Source organism: Cucurbita pepo, chromosome 12 (assembly GCF_057944985.1).
Source record: "Cucurbita pepo subsp. pepo isolate OVF chromosome 12, ASM5794498v1, whole genome shotgun sequence".
NCBI classification, from domain to species: domain Eukaryota; kingdom Viridiplantae; phylum Streptophyta; class Magnoliopsida; order Cucurbitales; family Cucurbitaceae; genus Cucurbita; species Cucurbita pepo.
In genome coordinates this window covers 10872313-10892825 of record NC_141809.1, presented here as the reverse complement: position 1 = coordinate 10892825, position 20513 = coordinate 10872313, and the positions used below count along the sequence as shown (strand labels likewise).

The 20513-nt window shown below is 35.8% G+C and overlaps 2 protein-coding genes and 1 pseudogene across 7 annotated transcripts; 2 read left to right on the top strand and 1 right to left on the bottom strand.

Annotated features, from left to right (window-relative positions):
* Positions 1–3086: 3086 nt before the first annotated feature.
* On the top strand, positions 3087–9835 carry LOC111807705 (splicing factor U2af large subunit A). Of its 6 annotated transcripts, none has more exons than XR_015423206.1 (14): positions 3087–3338; positions 4234–4508; positions 4654–4779; positions 5758–5828; positions 5897–5933; positions 6462–6535; positions 6665–6712; positions 6802–6861; positions 7278–7338; positions 7437–7549; positions 7649–8095; positions 8677–8812; positions 9075–9162; positions 9464–9547. XR_015423206.1 is itself a non-coding variant. In XM_087129187.1 (14 exons), the coding sequence occupies exons 1-14, from the start codon at positions 3223–3225 to the stop codon at positions 9599–9601; spliced, it is 1764 nt and encodes a 587-aa protein (XP_086985313.1). In that variant the 5' UTR covers positions 3087–3222; the 3' UTR covers positions 9602–9835. The 6 variants fall into 6 exon arrangements, 5 of the variants coding, with proteins under 5 accessions (XP_086985313.1, XP_086985314.1, XP_086985312.1 ...); XM_087129187.1 differs by having other exon boundaries at positions 6465–6535; positions 9098–9162; positions 9464–9835; XM_087129188.1 differs by having other exon boundaries at positions 8680–8812; positions 9098–9162; positions 9464–9835.
* A 709-nt stretch (positions 9836–10544) lies between these two features.
* On the bottom strand, positions 10545–11312 carry LOC111807068 (voltage-gated hydrogen channel-like protein). The gene has a single exon (XM_023692640.2). It carries the CDS (start codon positions 11247–11249, stop codon positions 10581–10583), a length of 669 nt encoding a protein of 222 aa, XP_023548408.2. The 5' UTR covers positions 11250–11312; the 3' UTR covers positions 10545–10580.
* A 1809-nt stretch (positions 11313–13121) lies between these two features.
* LOC111807712 (polcalcin Phl p 7 pseudogene) lies at positions 13122–13465 on the top strand (annotated as a pseudogene).
* The last annotated feature ends 7048 nt before the right edge of the window (positions 13466–20513 follow it).

The window sequence follows — 20513 nt, the reverse complement described above, 5'->3', positions numbered from 1 at the left end:
TCTTTCAAGTGTCGTGCGTACGCGTTTGTACTCATCATCATAGCTTTCGTACTCGTCATCATCGGGGAAGTGTCATGTTCTATATGTACACAAAAAAACTATTGTTTTATATTTTGAGATTCTTATAGTTCTCATCATTAAAACATTCTTATGGCACAAATAACATCATTATAAATACATCATATGAGAAAACATCATCAAACATCATCATGTACTTATAAAGGACACGTGTCGGTGCCACTAGGCACGTCGTCATACATCAAACAATAGTCTAGCCTATTCTATAGTAAGATCATTTACTTATTTGGTTTTAGCTGGCATTTCTCTAATTTCGAGTTTGCTAAGCTTTTGTTTCTCAAACCTACTCCAAATATCGCGAGAATTGTTTTTTATTAGGGGTTCAATGTCAATATTTCACCACTCTAATTTAAATACAACTTTCCACTTCACTAATTTAAATACAATACTCTAATTTAAATACAACTTTCCACTCCACTAATTTAAATACAACTTTAAAATTGTGAATTGGGAAAGAGAGCATTTTACTTCCATTAATTAGGGTCAAAATTAGCTCCCAAGGGTAAAAAAAATGTAGGAGTCGAATTTAAAATTGTCAAACTGAGCCAATTGAGACGTTTTTTAGCCGAAGGACTACGTGGAGTCGAGCCGAGCCGTGTAGCCGAGGGGGTTCTTTTTGCTGCAGGTTGACACATGGGGCACGTGTGCAAGTTGAGTCGGGTCAAGGTGCAGGTGCTAGGTTGCGGCGCGGGTGCTAAACTGCTACAGGTGGACCTTGGGCATAAGTGAGCCTTGGCTTGGGTTGGTTTCGTCTTTGGGCTGTAGGCGATCTCGGGTTGCAGGTGTTGGGCAGACGTGGTTATTTTTCATCTCTCTCCTTCATACGTCATTTTTTACAACGTTTCTCGTCCTTTTTCTTCCCCTACCTCTCTACAAGCCTCTCTTCTTCCCTTCCACGAAGTTTTGTTACTTGTAGATGCCTAAAACGACTAGCTCATGAAATCCTCCAAAACTCGAAAACTCAAATCTAGTTTTCCAACGAATATGAATGCTATCAAGGCATGAAACGTTCCTTACGTGTGCGTATAGACGTCGATGATCTCTTTCATGTCGTGGGCCTTCCGTTTTAGGCGTCGGTTCGCGGGTTTCATCTTCACCTGAAAACTTCGTCGAATCTCTCTCTCTCTCTCTCGTTCCCTTTCTTTGTATTCTCTCTTACTGGTACACCGTGAGGGTTGGCTGGAGCGTGGGTGTTCGTTTGGCGATCCGTGGGGCGTGCGTGTGCTTCTCCAGAGCGTTGCCCAAGAACTCCAACTCCTAGCCGGAATTCTCGAGCTCCGGCGACGATATATTTTTTTTAAACGGAACTTTACATTACATACTCCTAAAAAGAGCTTTCGAAAGTCTCAAACTCCTTTATTAATTAAGGGTATTTTTTCTCTTATTTTTTACTCGCATTCCCATATATAGCTTATTCAATGTGATGATTCAACCATAGTACTTTGATGAATGTGATATCCCTGTTACGTAGGGTTTTCACTTCACGAGCTAGGATTTTTATGGGCTTTTCTTCGTAACTTAAGTCTTCACTAAGCTAAAGTGGCTCGTAGTCTATTATGTGGATAGGGTACCTCGTGTACTTCCTTAGCATTGTCACCTAGCATACATTGTGTATGCTTGAGAGGGAGGGCGTAGGGCTAGCCTATATGCCACTGAACTGATTCACTCGAGAATTTTGAAGGGTCCAATGAATCGAGGGCTAAGTTTTTTCTTATGCTCGAACCTCAAGACACCCTTCATTGGTGCCACTTTTAGGAATACTAGGTCTCCTACCTCGAATTCTAAGCTCCTACGCCTGACATATGCGTAGCTTTTCTGTCTATTTTGAGCGGTACACATCCTCGCTCTAATTTTTGGAACGATCTCATTGGTAACTCGAACAAATTCGGGTCCTACCAATTCTCTATCACCCACTTGATGCCAGCATAATGGGGATCTACACTGTTTTCCATATAAAGCCTCGAACGATGCCATCCCGATGGTTGCCTAGAAGCTATTGATGAAAATTTCATCAGGTATGGTTTGAAATCCCAGCTTCCCTTGAAGTCTAGTACGCAAGTGTGTAACATGTCCTCTAGAATATGATTTAAACGCTCCGTTTCACCATCCATTCGAGGGTGGAAGATAGTGCTAAAGTTGAGGCGAGTACCCAATGCTTTCTGGAGTCTGTGCCAAAATGGCGACATAAAGCGTGAGTCTCAATCCGACACTATGAACCCTGAGACTCCATGCAACCTCACTGTCTCTTTCACATACAGTTGAGCCAAATTATCGACTATATATGTTGCTTTTTCTGGCAAGAAGTGTGCCGACTTTGTCAATCTGTCAACAATTACTCAAATTACCGTAGAGCCCTCCAGCGTTCTGGATAGTCCTACTATGAAGTCCATGACTATATTTTTTCCACTTCCATTGTGGTATACTCAGGGGTTCTAACATCCCTGCCGTCTTTTGTCCGGGAACTTTTACTTGTTGACATATTAAGCACATTGCTCACAAACTTTGCTACGTCTTTCTTCATACTTCGCCACTAGAAGTGTTGTTTCAGATCTTGGTACATCTTACTATTCAACGCCGTAAGATGTTAACATCACTACCACGTATACCAAGGAAATCATCAAATTCATATAGGTCTTATATCAATTTAACAAAATTAATATACTTAATTATTTGATAATAATTGGTTAAAATATTTACTTAATTCATTTTTACAAATAAAGATTTATTAAATAAATGCTATTACTTAATTACTTAAATTATTAATTAATTAGTTAACAATATCTTAAATATATTTAATTAGTTAAAGAAATAAAAATTTCAATAATTATAACTAATGACTTCTTGTTTATTTATAATCAAATAATTATTTATTAGGATAAATTTTAATTTAAGAATTTTAAAAATCTAAAAACATAAAATTTATGATCGAATTCCCCAAAATACCCATGGTCGCATCCTTTCTGCGAAGGCTAGTACTTAGAGACTGATATATAAGGAGAAGGATCTCTCTTCCGAGCCCTAGGATACTCGTTGGCGTGCTTCACCCAATTGCCTCGGGAATTTCAATTTCTCCCCAGAAAGAATTCCATATACCAAACCGAAACTCTGTGGATCATACACCAAATTCAAACATGACGGATTACGATGGGAGGTACGAAGGTAATGGGGAAGATGCAGACAACTATGGCGATGGTTTTTCTCCTCAAGCTCGTGGTGGCAGCCATGGTGGCCACGACACTCACAGTGATTCGAAATCTCAGGTATTTTGTATTCGATTGATCCATGGCGATTCATTTGTTATATTACGGTTTTGCTGGGATTTGGGGGATCGATGGCAGTGCTGTTCCTAAGCTGAAAATGTTCGTATTTTGTTTTCGGAGTCGAGTTCAATTATCGTGTTCTTTAGTTTCAGAAAACAGTGGAACTGTTGAAGTTCGACGTTCTGTTGTAGTTTGTGTTTTGAAGGCTCTGCAAGACTGAAACATCACCTATAACCTTCCGTTTTGAGTCAATAAAATGACTTCAAGTTCCGTGATTTCAAATACTAATTTTTTATCTTGTTTGGAATGAAAACGTAATTAATTTTTTTGTTTGGATGTTTGCGTAAAAGAGAGACAATTTTTAGTAATTCAGCGTTCCAACCATGACTTGTTAACTGGAAATTCGAATATAACAAGCTTAAATCAGCAATTTATACTTACATTCTATGAAATCCGAAGGAATCTAGCCATTTTTGTCTTGAAAACTTACTAAGTGAAAACAAAATTTTAATTCATTTAGGGTTTTAAATCCTACTATTTTTCACGGATAAGAAACGCTGGAATTCGTTTGAAATCCATTAGTATTTGAAGTTACTCTAAATCTTTGAGAAATGGACAGACCAAGTTAACTCTTGGTGATTTTTTTTGTTCATTGTGAGACAATGTGTAGTTGAGGTTAGGCAATTGGGTGGATTGTGGGAATTGGTTCTGTTTCTACTGTTCTTCCCTTTTTCCCCACTCAAGTTGGAAGTTTTTCTTGTATTCTATTCCTTAGCTTGGGTTGAGGTTTTCCTCCCCTCCTCTTTTATATTTAATTTTATGAATGAAATGGTTTTTTATATAGTAAAAGATTATTAAGAAACCAAAATCTTACTGACAAACCATTCTTTTACAGCATGGTTCCCGAGAATATGAAAGGGAATCTTCAAAAAGTCGAGAAAAAGAAAGAGATAAGGGGCGGGATAGGGAGAAGGACAGGGAGAGGGATCGGGACCGAGGTAGAGAAAGGGATAGGGAGAAAAGCAAGGATGGGGAAAGAGACCGGGAGAAAGACAGGGATAGGGATCGTGACCGTCATCATAGAGACCGCCATAGGGATCGAGGTGAGAGGAGGGAAGGGGGCAGAAGTAGAGATGATGATGATTACTACAGGAGTAGAGACTACGACAGGTAATGGATCCCGTATTTATTTGCCCAGCTTCTTGTTCATAATGCATTATTGGCTCTTACCTTATGCACTGTAGGGATTTAGGGATTTATGTTGGGTTAAATTTCTTTTATCAATGGAAATTAAATTGACTTATTTCATTTATAGGCGGAGAGACTATGATAAAGAACGAGAAGACAGACATAGACGTAGGTCTCGTTCTCGCTCAAAGGGAATACCTGAACATAGGTCAAGATCCCCTTCTCCAACGCGGTCAAGATCACGCTCCAAAAGGTTGGATATGAAAGTTAATAGCTATATTTTTCTTGTATACAATTTCTCTGTACGTCCATCTGAAGTCTATGCGTGGAAAATTAGTAGGTTCAAATAGTTTGAATTTTTACTGAATTTATATTGCTTTACGGGGGAGTTTAGCAGATGTTAAATATGAGCAGTAAGATCATATGTTACGGATTAATATGTTGTTATGTAAGTGAACTGTATGGTTTTTGTTGAGATATTGAAGAACTGTCTTCAGTCATGGTTTGAAATGTAAAAGGTTTAATTGTCATGAACTTGTGGTTCTCTGGCATTTCTCCAACTACATTCATCTTTTTTTTTTTGTTATTTTTTTGCAGTTTCCTTTTGTTGAATAATTGCAATATTGCTTTACCCTCGTTTATTGAGGATGAGATTGACACTACTATTTTGTCCATAAGAAGCTTCGCAATTTTTGGCCTTTCTTTGGTTTGTGCCTATTGGAGTGGCCTTTACCTATGTATCTCATTCTTTTCCATGATTTTTTCTTTTGAAAAGTCTGACACAGAGGAATGATTAGAGCAGTAGGTTAGTATGTGGAATGTTTGGAAATATAGTTCTGCCATTCATTTTTCTCAATATATTTAGAGGTATTTTCCTCTGGACCATAAATAATTGTTAATTTATTCTTCTAAGTTCTAATTTGTCATGGATATATAAGGGATGTTCACATTATTAATTTGAGCAGTGTAGCTGGGTATTTTTTCAAAAGAAAGTTAATGGTTTGCAATCGTGCATCCACACAATATTTTAATGTGAGCGACAAGCTATCATTATTTGGTTTCTTCAGTGCTCTGTATGTTACATAGATTTCTGGTCTATTTGTAGTTTATGTTGAATTCTTCTGCATCATACAAGTTGTTTGTCTCTCCTGGTTATGAAATTTCATGGTTTATTACCTTTCCTGCTTCTTTTGTCTTTGAACTTGTTATGCTAATATATCTTTCTCTGCAGCAAACGAATTAGTGGTTTTGACATGGCTCCTCCCACTACTGCAATATTACCTGGTGCAACTGCTGTTGCAGGTACCTAAATCCTTATGAACAGGAATATCCTTCTGTATTATTTAACTGCTTTTCTTTGTTGAATATAGTGTGGAAAGTTGACAACAAATTGCATGGTGTCATTGGGTAAGCTATATTTTGTTCCTTCATCGCATATGTAGTCATTTAAAAAATGTGGTCTTTGGATGGGCTATGCTATTATTTATTATTTACTTGGTACACTCATTCTGAAACTGAGAGGTATTTTGGTTTTTTGTTGCTTGTGTTTGGTGTTTGTTTGTTGTTTTGTTTCTATGTCTCGTCCAATTTTGTGAGAAGGCAATGTTGGACTACTTGCCCCTCTGTGCTGACCATGGGCGTGAGCTGACATCTGTAGCTTTTATGTGCAAAGAAGGACCAATGCACCGGTTAGATGGATCTTGTTCGTCCTCATCTGGAAACTTTTTCCTTTTTGGGTAGTCTTACAAATATTTCTCAGAATTTGTACATGCATTAAATTTGTATGCTAAAGAATTTATTGGAAGAGGCTAAGTTACATCACATTGAGTTTCCTGAAGCATGAAGTAGGTTCAGGTGAACTTGAATCTTATGTGTATGCGAATGTTGTTGACTTGAATTGTGATTATTTTCTTTGATTTAGCCTAATTTCTTTAGCAGGTCAGATTCCCGGGACAACTCCAGCAATTCCTGGAATGTTTCCTACCATGTTTCCTCTGGCAACGGGTCAGGTAACTCTACTTCTCCCATATTAAAAAGAATGGAATAATACAAAATCCTTAGGCAAATGACATTAATTATTTGATAGAAGTATATATTCATCATTTACATTGTTTTTCCTTTTATTTGTTTTCATGCAGCCCTTTGGAGCACTTCCTGTAATGCCGGTTCAGGCAATGACTCAACAGGTATCAATTCAGTGCTGTTGTACGTCTCTTTTTTTGGTTGTACACATTAAGTTGGGCATTAAAACTTATGGTGCGTGTTCTGTTTTTAGGCTACTAGACATGCACGGCGCGTTTATGTGGGAGGGCTACCACCAACAGCCAACGAACAGGTTTTTTGCACTTCTTGTTGCTCTTTTTTTATTGACATTTTATTATATAATTTAATATTTGAAGTCCGTATCTTCATATATATTCATGTCTGGAGTTCACCATTTTTGCATCCGATTGCAGGTTTTTAGCTTATTTATTTTGTTAAGGTTTTGGTTTCTTGTAATTTTTTGATTCTGCATTGCCAAATGCAAATGTCATCCTCTGTTGACTTACCAAATAAAAGTTTGAAAAACTTATCACTCTTGGCTATGTTTATTCCTCTCCCTTTCTCACGACCAGTGCCGATAACCTTGGCATACTTTTCCTTCTTCATTTTCCATGTTTTTTTTTCCTCTAATTGGCCAAGCCATACTGGAAAGTTTTCTCATATAACAGCCAACTGCATTTATTCACAAAGGTCATTTGTTGTTTGCAGTCTGTTGCCACATTTTTCAGCCAGGTTATGGCAGCAATAGGAGGAAATACCGCTGGCCCTGGTATGGTGATTTTTTATTACTGTTCATAGGTTTAACTGTCTGGATTGTTTGCCAAATCAACTTGTTTAACTCATACGTTGGCTGTCTATCACTTATAGGAGATGCGGTTGTTAATGTTTACATAAATCATGAGAAAAAGTTTGCTTTTGTTGAGATGAGATCTGTTGAGGAAGCCAGTAATGCCATGGCCTTGGATGGGATCATCTTTGAGGTACTTAGTTTGTCATTGACTATTTTATATGCATAAAATGTTAGAACAAAATTTATTGTGGAAAATATTTTTCTTATTTGTTACTATTGTTCAAATTAGGGAGCGCCTGTTAAGGTGCGAAGACCTAGTGATTACAATCCTTCTCTTGCTGCAACGCTTGGTCCCAGCCAGCCAAGCCCCAATCTGAACCTAGCTGCCGTTGGTCTAACACCAGGTTCAGCTGGTGGTCTTGAGGGTCCAGACCGCATTTTTGTGGGTGGACTTCCCTATTACTTCACAGAAGCTCAGGTCCGAGAGTTGCTGGAGTCTTTTGGGCCCCTTCGAGGTTTTGATCTGGTGAAAGATAGAGAGACGGGAAATTCCAAAGGCTATGCATTTTGTGTTTACCAAGATCTTTCAGTCACTGACATAGCCTGTGCAGCCCTCAACGGTATTAAAATGGGTGATAAGACGCTCACTGTTCGGCGTGCAAATCAAGGAACCAACCAACCCAAACCAGAGCAAGAAAGTGTTCTGTTACATGCACAGCAGCAAATTGCGTTGCAGGTTAGTGAAGTTACAGGCTTTTCCTCTACTTTGTGGAATTTTAAATGAAAGGCACATGTAATTCTCCTACCTAATAACTTCAAAATACCCAAACATCATTGACATTATCGTTATATATTATATTAGTCTTTATGTTTCAACTGAATAACATGGGGGAAGATTGCTAGTTGATATTTCAAGTTGATTCTTTCATTAAACTTTTGATTCAACCAGCATTGCAGTTGAGTTCTTGGGAGTTACCTGACGGACCGAAAGTTCCCAGATTTGTTTAAACTTGTAAATTTATTGTAAAATGCATAGAATACCCTAAAAAATGACAAATGTCTTGTAGTGGTGAATAGTATGCATTTTATTTCTTTCTCTGGCATGAATTGCGAATGTGCTTGATAATGTGAAGCATGAATGATTCATTGAGAACAAGACCTGAAATTTGTACTATACTTGGTTGCTAATAAGTTGTGTATATAATATCAAGACCAACAGAAGTAGCTCCGAAGTTTGTTGTATATAACATGGCAATTTTTATAATTGTGAAATATTATCTTAGTTTTATCAACTATCTTACCGTATTCCTTTTTCAGAAGCTTATGCTACAGCCTGGGGCTGTATCCACCAAGGTTCTTTGTCTTACACAAGTTGTTACCCCGGAAGAGCTTATTAATGACGAAGACTACGAAGATATCATGGAAGACATGCGAGGCGAAGGCGGAAAATTTGGTAAACTTAACTAACACATTTGTTGGTTGTGTTCCTATCAACATAGATTCTATAGAACTTCAAAGCTTCATGCATACTCATTGATTTCATGTTTGTTTTTTCTGTATGATACCTCTGTTTTACAGCCTTTTCTTGTCCTCACATTCTGGTAGAAAGAATCAGACAAATAACTTACAGACAGAAGCCTCCATAGCCTTCTATCTTTATACACCCACCCGACATATGCTTCTTATCTGATTCTGATTTTTTTTTTGGTTTCAAGTGGTTTTTATTGTGGCTTTGCAGGTGCACTAGTAAACGTTGTAATCCCGCGTCCGAGACCCAATGAAGCAGCACCTGGAGTTGGAAAGGCATGAATTTCTGCATCTTTCAACCAAAATTTTCATTTCTTTTTCCTTCCTGCAAACCTGAATTTTGATTTAATACCCAAAAACAATCATCTTATGATATTAGGAACAATGAAATTATAGAAAGTGAAGATGTGATTAACTCAGTAACCTCTTCCATTCACTCACATTTCCTGTTTCATTGGTTTTATCTGGAAACAGAAGAGTTTGTAAACAAGGAAGCATCTTTCTTGGTTGAGTCCTCTTCTAAGTTAATTTGGAAGTCTAACCAATATTTTCTTGCTTTTTTTTTTTTGTATGCCAGGTGTTTTTAGAGTACGCAGACATCGAGAGTGCAACGAAAGCTCGATCCGGTTTGAATGGAAGAAAATTTGGAGGGAACCAAGTGATAGCTGTATTCTATCCAGAGAACAAGTTTGCCCAAGGGGAGTATGATGCCTAAACTTCACTTTTTACTTACAAACACAGTTATTGGTAAAAAAAAAAAAAAAAGAAAATATTTACCTTTGTTCTAAATGTGGGAAGGTAAGGTAAGTTTGTGAACAGGCAAGTAAGTAAAGCGATCTAGATTTTAGATAGTTACTGTCTCTGTCATTTTAAATAGTAATGGATGGATAGCCTCATCCCAACCTTCTTCTTCTTTATTACTACTTTACTTTTAATAGACTTTCTTGAATCTTGTGTGTACTATTGTTTTGTTTAATTGTTTCTTCCCTTTTGGTGTATGCAAGCAGAGTTTGAAATAAATTTAAACTTGAATTAGGGGAATGTGTTTTGACACGAATTAATTTCATAAAAATATTTTATATTTTTAAAACTTTGTTAAAATAATAGATGTTATCATTAAAGTCTAGTTTCAAAATAGAACACGAGTAGATAAAATAAAATAGGCTCGTATTTAGGTAGGATCTCTGAAGTCTTCTGCTCGTCCATGTCAACATCTCGATCATCATGCTGCACTTTGCATATCTTAAAGTGAGTAATTACAATTATTGTTAAACAAGTTATACTAATCCAAAACTATCCTACCGTACTTGACCCACGTCGGGCCAGAACGTCGACTTTTGAATCGACTCTGGCTTCCTTCACAAAATCTTCAAAATACCTCCAAGAACAAGATTCTAAATTGTTAGAATCTAAAGAATCTAAATCCAAATAAAATCCGCCGTTCTAAACATTCTCAATAGATCTTGTGAAGGAACTCTATCGGACCCCAAATTGGAGTTTGGAGTAAATTTCATTCTCTCTACCATTCTTTCAAACTCTTTTCTATGTTTCCTAGATATTTTCAAAAATATTTTACTCTTATACCTCATCTTAACATTGGGCCCTTAAAACTTTCAATAAAATTAACTTTTAATAAAATTATAAACATGTTCTATAATTTAGAAACAAAAATAGGATAAAATCAAAAAGCAAACTTAAAGGTTACTAAGATATATACTAAGATCTAACACCTCATCCTTCTCTTTCTCTCTTCTTATTTCTTCCTTCATTCCCTCTAACTCCCAAACTATTCCTTCAATCTTTGCTTCAATCGCATCATCACTTAGCTCAAAAGCACTCTCCACCACCCTCACAATCCTCCACAAACTCCCCACCATTATAACTCCACCGCCTCTCCTCTTTGCAGCCACCTCTAAACCCAACGCCACACCCACAACCACGCCATCCACGACGCAACCGGGCCGCCTAAAGAACGAGAGGCCGAGGCCGACCACCATAGCCACAGTCTTCGTCGAGAGCAAGCTCAATATGGCAATGCTCACCCAATGAAAACCCATAACTTCTTCTTCTTCTCTCTTGTGACTAACAGGCAAATTACATGATATTAACGACGATGAGAGTTCGAGGACGGTAACGATAAGGTCTGTTAAGAGGAGAACAATGGTGATGAGATGAGAAGGTGTGGATTCAAGGAAGGTGATCAAATGGGATCTCCATGAGGATAATGGGTTGGTGGTGTTTGGAATTGGGGTGGCAAAGAGAGTATGCCATTTTCTACGTCTTTGGTTGAGTTTCATAACATTTTGAATAGACAATTCTAAGGCTTGGATGGCCGGAGTTGGTGAGCTTGAGAGATCAGCCATGGAGGTGAATGAGGTTGAGATGTGATATGAATGGAGGGTTTAATATGAAAATTATATGGAAGAGCAAGTGGTTGACATGGTGTGGAGGTCACGTTAGGCGATGTGGGCTGCTTCAGAGGATGCGTGGTGAAAGGTAAATTAATGCTTAAAGCATATTGTTTACACAAAAGCAAGCTACCTTTTACGTTCTTAATTCTTTTCTTCTTCTTATTATTTTTTTTTTATCTTCACTCAATCCTACTAACAAAAACATCTACGAACTCCTTTGGAGTCTTAGTCATTTTTGACTGCCTTCGAGGAGGGGCTTGGCTCCTTTTGAGGATTTGAGGATTTACCTCTTAGTCATTTTTGACTGCCTTCGAGGAGGGGCTTGGCTCCTTTTGAGGATTTGAGGATTTACCAATCTATTGGCACGACTAAGTTTAGGGCATGACTCTGATACCATGTTAGACTAACACGACTCTCCACAATGGTATGACATTGTCCACTTTGAGGATAAGTGCTCATGGCTTTGCTTTGGGCTTCCCCAAGAGGCCTCATACCAATGGAGTTAGTATTCCTCACTTATAAACCCATGATCCCTAAATTAGCCGATATGGACTTCTATCATCCAACACTCTCAACCAGACTAAGAATAAGCATTCCTATATTCACCTAATATTTTAAATTTGAAATGGTTCGTTCCCCTCTCCAATCTACTGTTTCCCTCTGCAATCTACTAAATACGTTTGAAATACATGTAGCTTTGAAACTCGTCCTTCTTCCGTATCATTGATTACACCCCGACACGTAGAGAACCCGCAATAACATGTTAGTTGTTCATCAATAAGATATAAGCACCCAACATGAACAGATCCTATAATCATATGTAAGTTCTTCCCATCGCATTTCTCTATTTTGTAAATGATTATAAATAGAAAACTTTCAACATCATTAAGTTAAGTTGCGGTAGTTTAAGCAAATATTCTCATATCTCACGAGCTTCAGATTTTATAATAGTTTTCGAGCCTAATTGGAGCTTCTCATCCAAAGAGCCATTGACCGAGGAACTGACAAATGAGAGGCGGGGTTTGTTTCGGCGATGAGAATAGACATGGAGCAAACGAGAATTAAGATCGTTAAAGTGATTCACCAAAAGCCTTCGGGCTTTCACCTTCTTAGACATAACATTCGAAGACCCAGTTGAAGTAACAAACGGAGACGTAGTGGAATGTGATCAAGGGATAGGTACCAAATCGACCGATCAAGGGATTGGGGTCTGGAAATACAATCACATGCAACATGATTCACGGTAGGACCTAATTAAATTTTGTAACTATTCCTTGGGTTTTACTTTCTTTTTCAAGTACACTGGCTATGAAACTTTTGAGAATTCAATTAACATCCTTATTGAAAAACCAGAGCTTTGGATCTAAAATATTCAAGGATCCCAAAACAAATAAAGAACGTAGAAAAAAACTCATTTTAAACTTAGTGATTCGAACTACTTCACAAGATAATAATTATTTTGTGGTTAATGGTAACTCTCTCGTAATGGTGAATACCATAATGGGTATATAAATTGTAACTTAATATTGTAAAATTATTCTTCTAGTCCTTGAATTCAAAGGATTTCCATCTCCCGTAAAATCTAGGTGACATGATTAAGACACTTTTATTTATGGAAAGAAAATGATTTAACTATTATTGTAATAATGGAAATGGAAAGTGTCTTGTGGTTAGAGAGGAAAGATATGCATAATTGTAGGTGGGAATGTGTACGTGTTGTAAGCCCCGAATTCAAAGGCCATTCCATTATGAAACAAACCCATTTATTTTTGTATACAAAAATAAAAATAAAAAATAAAAATAAAAATAAAAATAAAAATAAAAAGAAAAGAAAAGAAAAGAAGAGCAGAAAAATCCGAATCCAAAAGAATGGCGGAGTCGGAGGCAATCAGGGCAGAATGCGAGCGAATCTTCAACCGCTTCGACTGCAACGGGGACGGCAAGATCTCGCTGTCGGAGTTGGAGAACGCTCTCCACGCACTTGGCTCCTCCTCGCCGGAGGAGGTCCGGCGGCGGATGTCCGAGATCGACAAGGACGGCAACGGCTTCATTTCCCTAGATGAACTGTGCGAGTTTCAGAGGGCTAATCCCGATTTGATGAAGGAGGTCTGCAGAAGGCTTTAGCTTTCTTTCTTTCTCTCTTTCTCTCTTTCTTTATTATTATTATTATTATTATTATTATTATTATTTCCATTTCCATTTCCATTTCCATTTCCATTTCCAATTCCAATCATTTGGGAATTCTTATCAATTTTGTAACCAAACCATTCCATCATGTATTCTTTATATTTCTTTTTCATATTTTCAATAATTCTTTTTTTTTTTTTTTAATTTTAACCCAATACACAATTATTTTTATCATTTTTTTCTTTATATATAAAAAAAAAAATCTATCTTTCCTTATTTATATTTAATTCATTAAATTTTGGTCCTTTTAATTCCTATAATTTAACACAATAGACCATGATCACCGTGCTCGTTATTTTTCATATATGAACGTGTCTTGTTTCATCGCACCCTCACATTGATTATTGTCCGTCATTGTTGTGTTGTTGAGTGAGTGTCTTCTACATCACTAACTAACTGTCAATCAATGTTGCTACTTCAGGGATTCAATAGTTACATTTTAAATATCTTCAATCTTCTACTTTAGAGATAAAATTTGGTACGTTTTAAATATCTTCTACTAACGGCCTCGTCCATCCTATTGTTGTTTAGGGAGGAGATATCATAGTTGAAATAACTTTCACCACAATTATTAAAAAGGAATTAGAAAAATAAGAAAAAAAAAAAATAAAGGAATTAAAAAGAAGGAAAAAAGAGAAATGAGAAAAAAAAAATAATAATAAAGCAGATCGAGGAAGAAAGAAAAGCGGCATTTTTGTAATTTCATATGTTTTTAATTAAATTTTAAAAAATCAGAAGAGGAATTTCAGCTGCTTGTTAATTATGATCAAGATCAAAGACAATAATAAGATATCTTGTCTATGTCATTATATAATTGTATGACTATGACACTATTCGAGGACTACTAAGTAATCCTTAATGAAAGACCTGTCCCAGCGGTGATGTGGTTTACATCTGTACTTTTAAACTATTGATGTGGTTTACCTTTGTACTTTTAAACTATTAGAGACAGATTGATTACCCTAATAGTTACTCAGGGCTAGACTGACTACCCTAATAGTTTCTCTTGTATCGTACAAATTCCATGATGTATGATAATAGACTAGAGTTAAAGATTTATAATGACATACATTAAGATCATAACACAACTATCTACATTGTCCCTAAACTTAACAACGTAGTTAACCATCTCAAACTTAACTGCTCAACCTAGATTAACTTAACAGCTCAACCTAGTTAACAATCTCCAAAAGACAAGTAAGCGAGTAAGAGCCTCATTAGGGCCAATTATTGAAAAGGTAGAAAAGTAAGCAAAGACAAATTAGTAAAACTCAAACGCTAGTCTACGCAAGTCTATGACATAGGTTTATGGTGTTTGGGTATGAGTAAGAGCTCCAAAGAGTTCAATGTTTACCATACTCTAGAGAGCCGATCAATACGAATGAATGAATCGAAAGAAGCCCTCGTTAAGCTAAAATTATTTATGAGCTTCCAAAACTAGAATTTAGCTTAAATGGTCCAACAAAACTTAAATGTTTGTGGTAAGAAAGTTTAGGATATACTTATACAATATTTAGACACAAGTAAGACTTCTGAGTAGGTTCTACTCACCGTTCTAAAATTGGTTGGGCTAAAGTGACAATTAAGATTCATAGAGTTCTCATACTTAAGTAGAAAAGAATTCTAATGTGTGTCAAACTTGTACGAGGAGTTGGACGACCAGAGGACAAATGATTTTGTGATCTATCGTAGTTACTTGACCCTATGTATCAACCACGAAATTATTATATGATTGAGTTACTATGTAAGTGTTGGGTTTTATGTCCTAAAACTCATAGTTTGTAAACAAAAACATCTTCGATTTTCAATAAAATTATTATTTTTGTTTATTCAGTAAAGATTGTTATTGAATAAAGTGAATTTTACGATCATTAATCTAAATCCAATAAACTAAGAACACTCTGGCTATAGTATGATTACTTGAACTATATGTAGAGACATAAGAGTGGATCAAGTTCAAGTATATAGTCAAAATGATCTATAGTATAAGGATAAGGCTGAGTACCTTATTCTCGGGACATTATGGATGCGGCCCACTTTTATGATATAAACAATGTGATCACTAAATTGTACATGTGGAGACATGTGAGTGGGGGCATCCTATGCAATGAGTATTGCATAAGATCGGACCAGGAAGAAAATTACTCACTTTATAATGTCGTTTACTGTTGAGACTGATTTTCTTTTCATTCGATGACCTAGGTAACTCGATCTTAATCCTGAGCTAACGATGAACTCCTGTTTATTCGGAATTATCCTTAGATTTGCATGGGTGAGAGTGGCTCGAGTTCGCCGACTTAATAGGCCTCCCATTTCAGGGGTGAGACTGGGTGAATAGCTGGGGACGTGGGGTGCAAGATGGAATTCGCTCCTACCCACTTTTAGGGATAGAAGATAGGTAGTTCCCTTAAGTACTGACTCCAGGTCTTGAACAAGGGGCCCCACCCACTCATTGGCCTGAGAGAGATTCGGTTTACTGGTTGGACCACAAACCAATTGTTCATAAGAGGATCAGTGGGACATAAGGAACAAGAAGCAACTTCAGGGGTAAAACGGCTAATTGACCCAGCTTTAGCTACGAACAACCTGTGAAGGATCGACTTACTAATCATGGTTATATCAAATGGACAGAAATATATCTATAGTGAGGGGAGTGCAACTACTAGGCTATAGTGGAGTGTCCTAGTAGTTAACGAGTGTTGTTGATTAACAAGGTTAATGAGTTTAACTGGTTAATCTTGGATTGTTGGAGCCCATGATCTATAGGTCCATTAGGTCCCTCTGCTAGCTCATATCGGACTAAACAATAGAACAGTGTGACGAGTGAGTTCGAAGTGTTTGAATTCAAATTAGGGAATATGCGCTACATATATATGATATATTTAACCACATTTTTGTTTTATTTACGAATTAAAAAAAAAAAAAAAAGAGAATTTGAGATATTTAAATAAGATTTAAATATTTTAATCAAATATGTGTCTGGATTGAGATTGATATTAAATATTAATTAAATAGTTTAATTAATTATTTAATATTACTTTAATTTGAAATTAATTATTCAAATTAATGGTTGAATTAAAATAAAGAAAGTCAAAATGTTAACCTCATTTAATGGAAAAATCCATGTTAGTGGAATTTTGAGATGTCAAAATTTGGTTTAACCAAACTTGCATGCTTGCCAAATAAACCCCACAAGTTTGAGTCGAATTTTGAGTGTCAAAATTTGGTTAACTCAAACATGCATGAACATGTTAGTTATTTACTATAATTGATGTTCTAAAAGTGCCTAAGATCCAAATTGCTTCCGCATGTGTTATATTAACACCATCAGTAAGGTGGTACTAGGATCTTACTTGGCCCGAAAGGGACTTGGACTTCATAGTTCTCTTATAAGTTATGAATGATGAGCTTAAAGGGACTAAAAAAATGAGGAGCAGGACTACACAGGTTTGAGTGACTATAGAAATTAATAGAGGGTTAGCTATGTTATCCAGAATCTCGAGTATCTTAAGAGATATACATGAGATTAGTATTGAAAAAAAGACTTGTTATGGACTCGATTGATTTAAAGGTGCTCAGTCATAAGATTCTTTGTTCTAAAATGGTTTAGATAAGCCGATTGAGCCCTACCTATAATATACCACCCAATTAAGAACATAAGTTATCTTATCGATGATTTATAGTTAGGCCTAAGATATACTATATAAGAAGAATATTTAAGTTTTAAGGGAGCTCCTCACTAAAGATATTTATATACTCATCGGAGTATACTTTACTTTCTTTCTTTTAGATAGAATTTTTTGAATAAATGTATTTCACAAGATCCTTACATTATTTTTCAATCTTTGTTTGTATAATGCTCTTTTATAAACTAATTTCTTTTTCACTATTCTTTCAAGTAATGACTTTTCATCGGCATAGAGATCGAGTTGGTACAAAATACCACATACAAGGTATTGGATTTAAGGTGTTGGGTGTAAGGTCTTTGTGATAAGACAACCCTAATTCTCAACCAAATGATCCAAGCTTTTGTTTGAGCAATAACCCTTAAATGAAAGAAATTAACACTTCCGTACAAAATTCAAATCAACCCAGAGATAATGCTAGAATTAGATTAGCTCTTAAGATCAAAGATCTAGAAACAAGATTTGAAACCTTATTCTAAATTGAGTCACTCTACAATTGAATTTAATCAAGTCTTGATTGAACGGTGAATAATGACATGAAACTTACCACATGTAAAAATGTAAAAAATGATGCTCAAATTTACGAGGATAGAAGTCTCAATTTGAGAGCTAAATTTTCATTCATACAAAATCTGTCTTTTAGGTAATAATGGTAATAAATTGTGGCTACTTACGGTGTCTCCACAAAAATTAAAAAAATAATAATAATAAATAAATAAAACTTTGAATTCCTCATATGCCCATTAAAGAACTTGGTGACCATAATTTACTCCTAGCCCCTTTGAATCTACACAAAAGAAAAGACATAATTTCCTACCATGTTGCCCATTACAAGAATAATGAAATTAAAAAAAAAAAAAAAAAAAAATCTAACAACTTATGAATCAAGTCCATTTTCAGCTACTTCAACCGTGCAAATATTCACTTTTGAAGCTCCAAAATAGTCTTTTCTCAATCGAATCAGATTATAACACATAAAATAATGGTTGAACCGAAGCTATTCAATTTTGTAGATGAAGAATGAACGCATGTTGAATCTTATTGGTCTTTGATTGTGTAATAGGTCCAATTGGAACATTGTGATTCTTATCATCTTCCCCTCTTATTCATCTTTGAATCAGAAAAATCATCACCTACCTCAAAAGGCTCAAGTCAACAACATTGAGAGTAGAATATATTAAAAATTATATATACATTGTTATTAATTCTTTCAAGGACTTGATAAACCTCATCTCCTATTGCATGTAACTTTGTCTTCTTTTGAGATAAGAATAGCTCATTGCGAAAATATATCCAAACCCAGGTTGAAAATAATTTCCTTCCGTCATTTATTAATTTTTGAAGGTAACTTTGAAATTTTGTTTCTCAATTCTCTCCTCTACCTCTTTGTGCAATGTTTTGATCACATTTGTTTTCTTGTGGCTGCTTTACCTACAAAAAATATTAGAATGAATAAGAAGCAAGTTAAGAGGCGTAAGTGGATTAAGTCCTAAACAACTTCAAAAGGAGAATAATGATGGGTACAATTTGCTCTATTATATGCAAACTCTAAAAATGACAAACCTTCGTCCCAAGGCTTAATATTCTTAAAAATAATAGCCCCTAAGCAATTCTCCGAATGTTCTATTAACCATTAACCACTCCAGTTTGTCGAGGATGACATTTAGTTGAAAACAACAATTTGGTACCCAATTTACCCACAATACTTTCCAGACGTGACTTAAAAATTTAGGATCCCTCTCACGAACAATTATTCTAAGGACTTCATGTAATCTTACTACTCCCCTACAGAATAAGCCAGCAACATATTTTGCATCATCCGTCTTGTTGCATGCAATAAAATAAGTCATTTTACCAAATCTTTCTACCACAACAAACAATACTATCTTCACCTTTTTTAGTGTGCGACAAATCAAGAACAAAATTCATAGATATATTAGTCAAAGATTCTTTAGGTACAATCCATTTGGTTGTAATCTAGATTTAGCTCCTTTGCATTTAAAACATAGGCTACAAAACTTATGATCATTGTGCCTCGGCCAAAAGAAGTGGTCATGCAACATATTATAAGTTTTATTAATCCTAAAATGTCCCATTAAGCCACCACCACGTGTTCTCTTACAAGCAAATCTCTTGCAGAGCATTTAAGAATACAAAACTTACTTTTTCTTAAATAAAAATTCATGAAATACATAATAATCATCCCCAACTTTTTTTACAAGACAAGATGCATAATAATAACTCTCCAAAAGTAGAGTTATATCAAATCTTTTTACAGTTAATTTTACACTTACACTCACCATTTATTCTAATTAGTATACATGAAATAGTCAATTGTGGTTTAATATGAAAAGAAGATCAATTTTCATAAATCGAGCTTAATTGTACACTTAATGGAGCTATTCGGTAAAATTTCAGAACATTTATGCTGAACCGTGATGTTGTAGCAAATCTGGAAACAACACTGCTTGTAAGTCTGGAAATAAATTGCTGACCCTGATGCTGAAGCAATCCGGAAAGCAAACTTTTCGGGGATGACCTGGAAATTTTAATCCACATCAGCAGTCCACGTGGATCATTGACTACCAAATTAGAAACATCGTAGGTGGATGATTTTATCCTTTCTTAACCCTAAATGAGAAGAAACAAGCATTATAAAAGGAAAAGGATACCTAAAATATGAAGGAGCCACACTTTGGGAGAAAAATCAGATTAGACAGCAGCAGCCTCCGCTGCTGTGGATTGTTGTGAATTCAGAGAAGAAGAAGAAAACCTTCCAGAAGTGTTGACAGGAGAAGGAAAAAAAGACCAACAAGGATTGATTAGGGCAAGGAGGTAGACGTGAAATCTCAAGGGAAGGGAACTTTCATTGAAGAACAACAACAAAGCACGATAACTCTCTATTTCCTTATTCTCTTTTCTTTTTCTATCAATTTTACATGATTGAGATGTGGATTCCTCTATTTAGTTTAGTTTGTATCGAGAGCTAAACTTTATAGGGGAGGCAAGAGAGTTTTATACCGTTTAAGTATGTTGGCGGTATGATTTTAGTTTATTAAAGAATTGTTGTTAATGATTTACATGTGTGTTTAATTAGCTACTTTACATACATAGTTGTTCTCTTATTCGGGAGAAGAGAGGGAGCAATAAAATCCTCTTTAATCCTCTAGTTCCATTGTAAGGAGACTTGAACGGTAATAGAAGGGTTATAAATAATTCTTCTGCTCGAGCCTTAGAAATTACAAACGATTATGGAAATAATCACCATGCATAACGGTCGGATTGGGCTTGAGAATCTATTAAAAGGAATTAAAATCTTAAAAAAAAAAAAAAAACAAAAGAA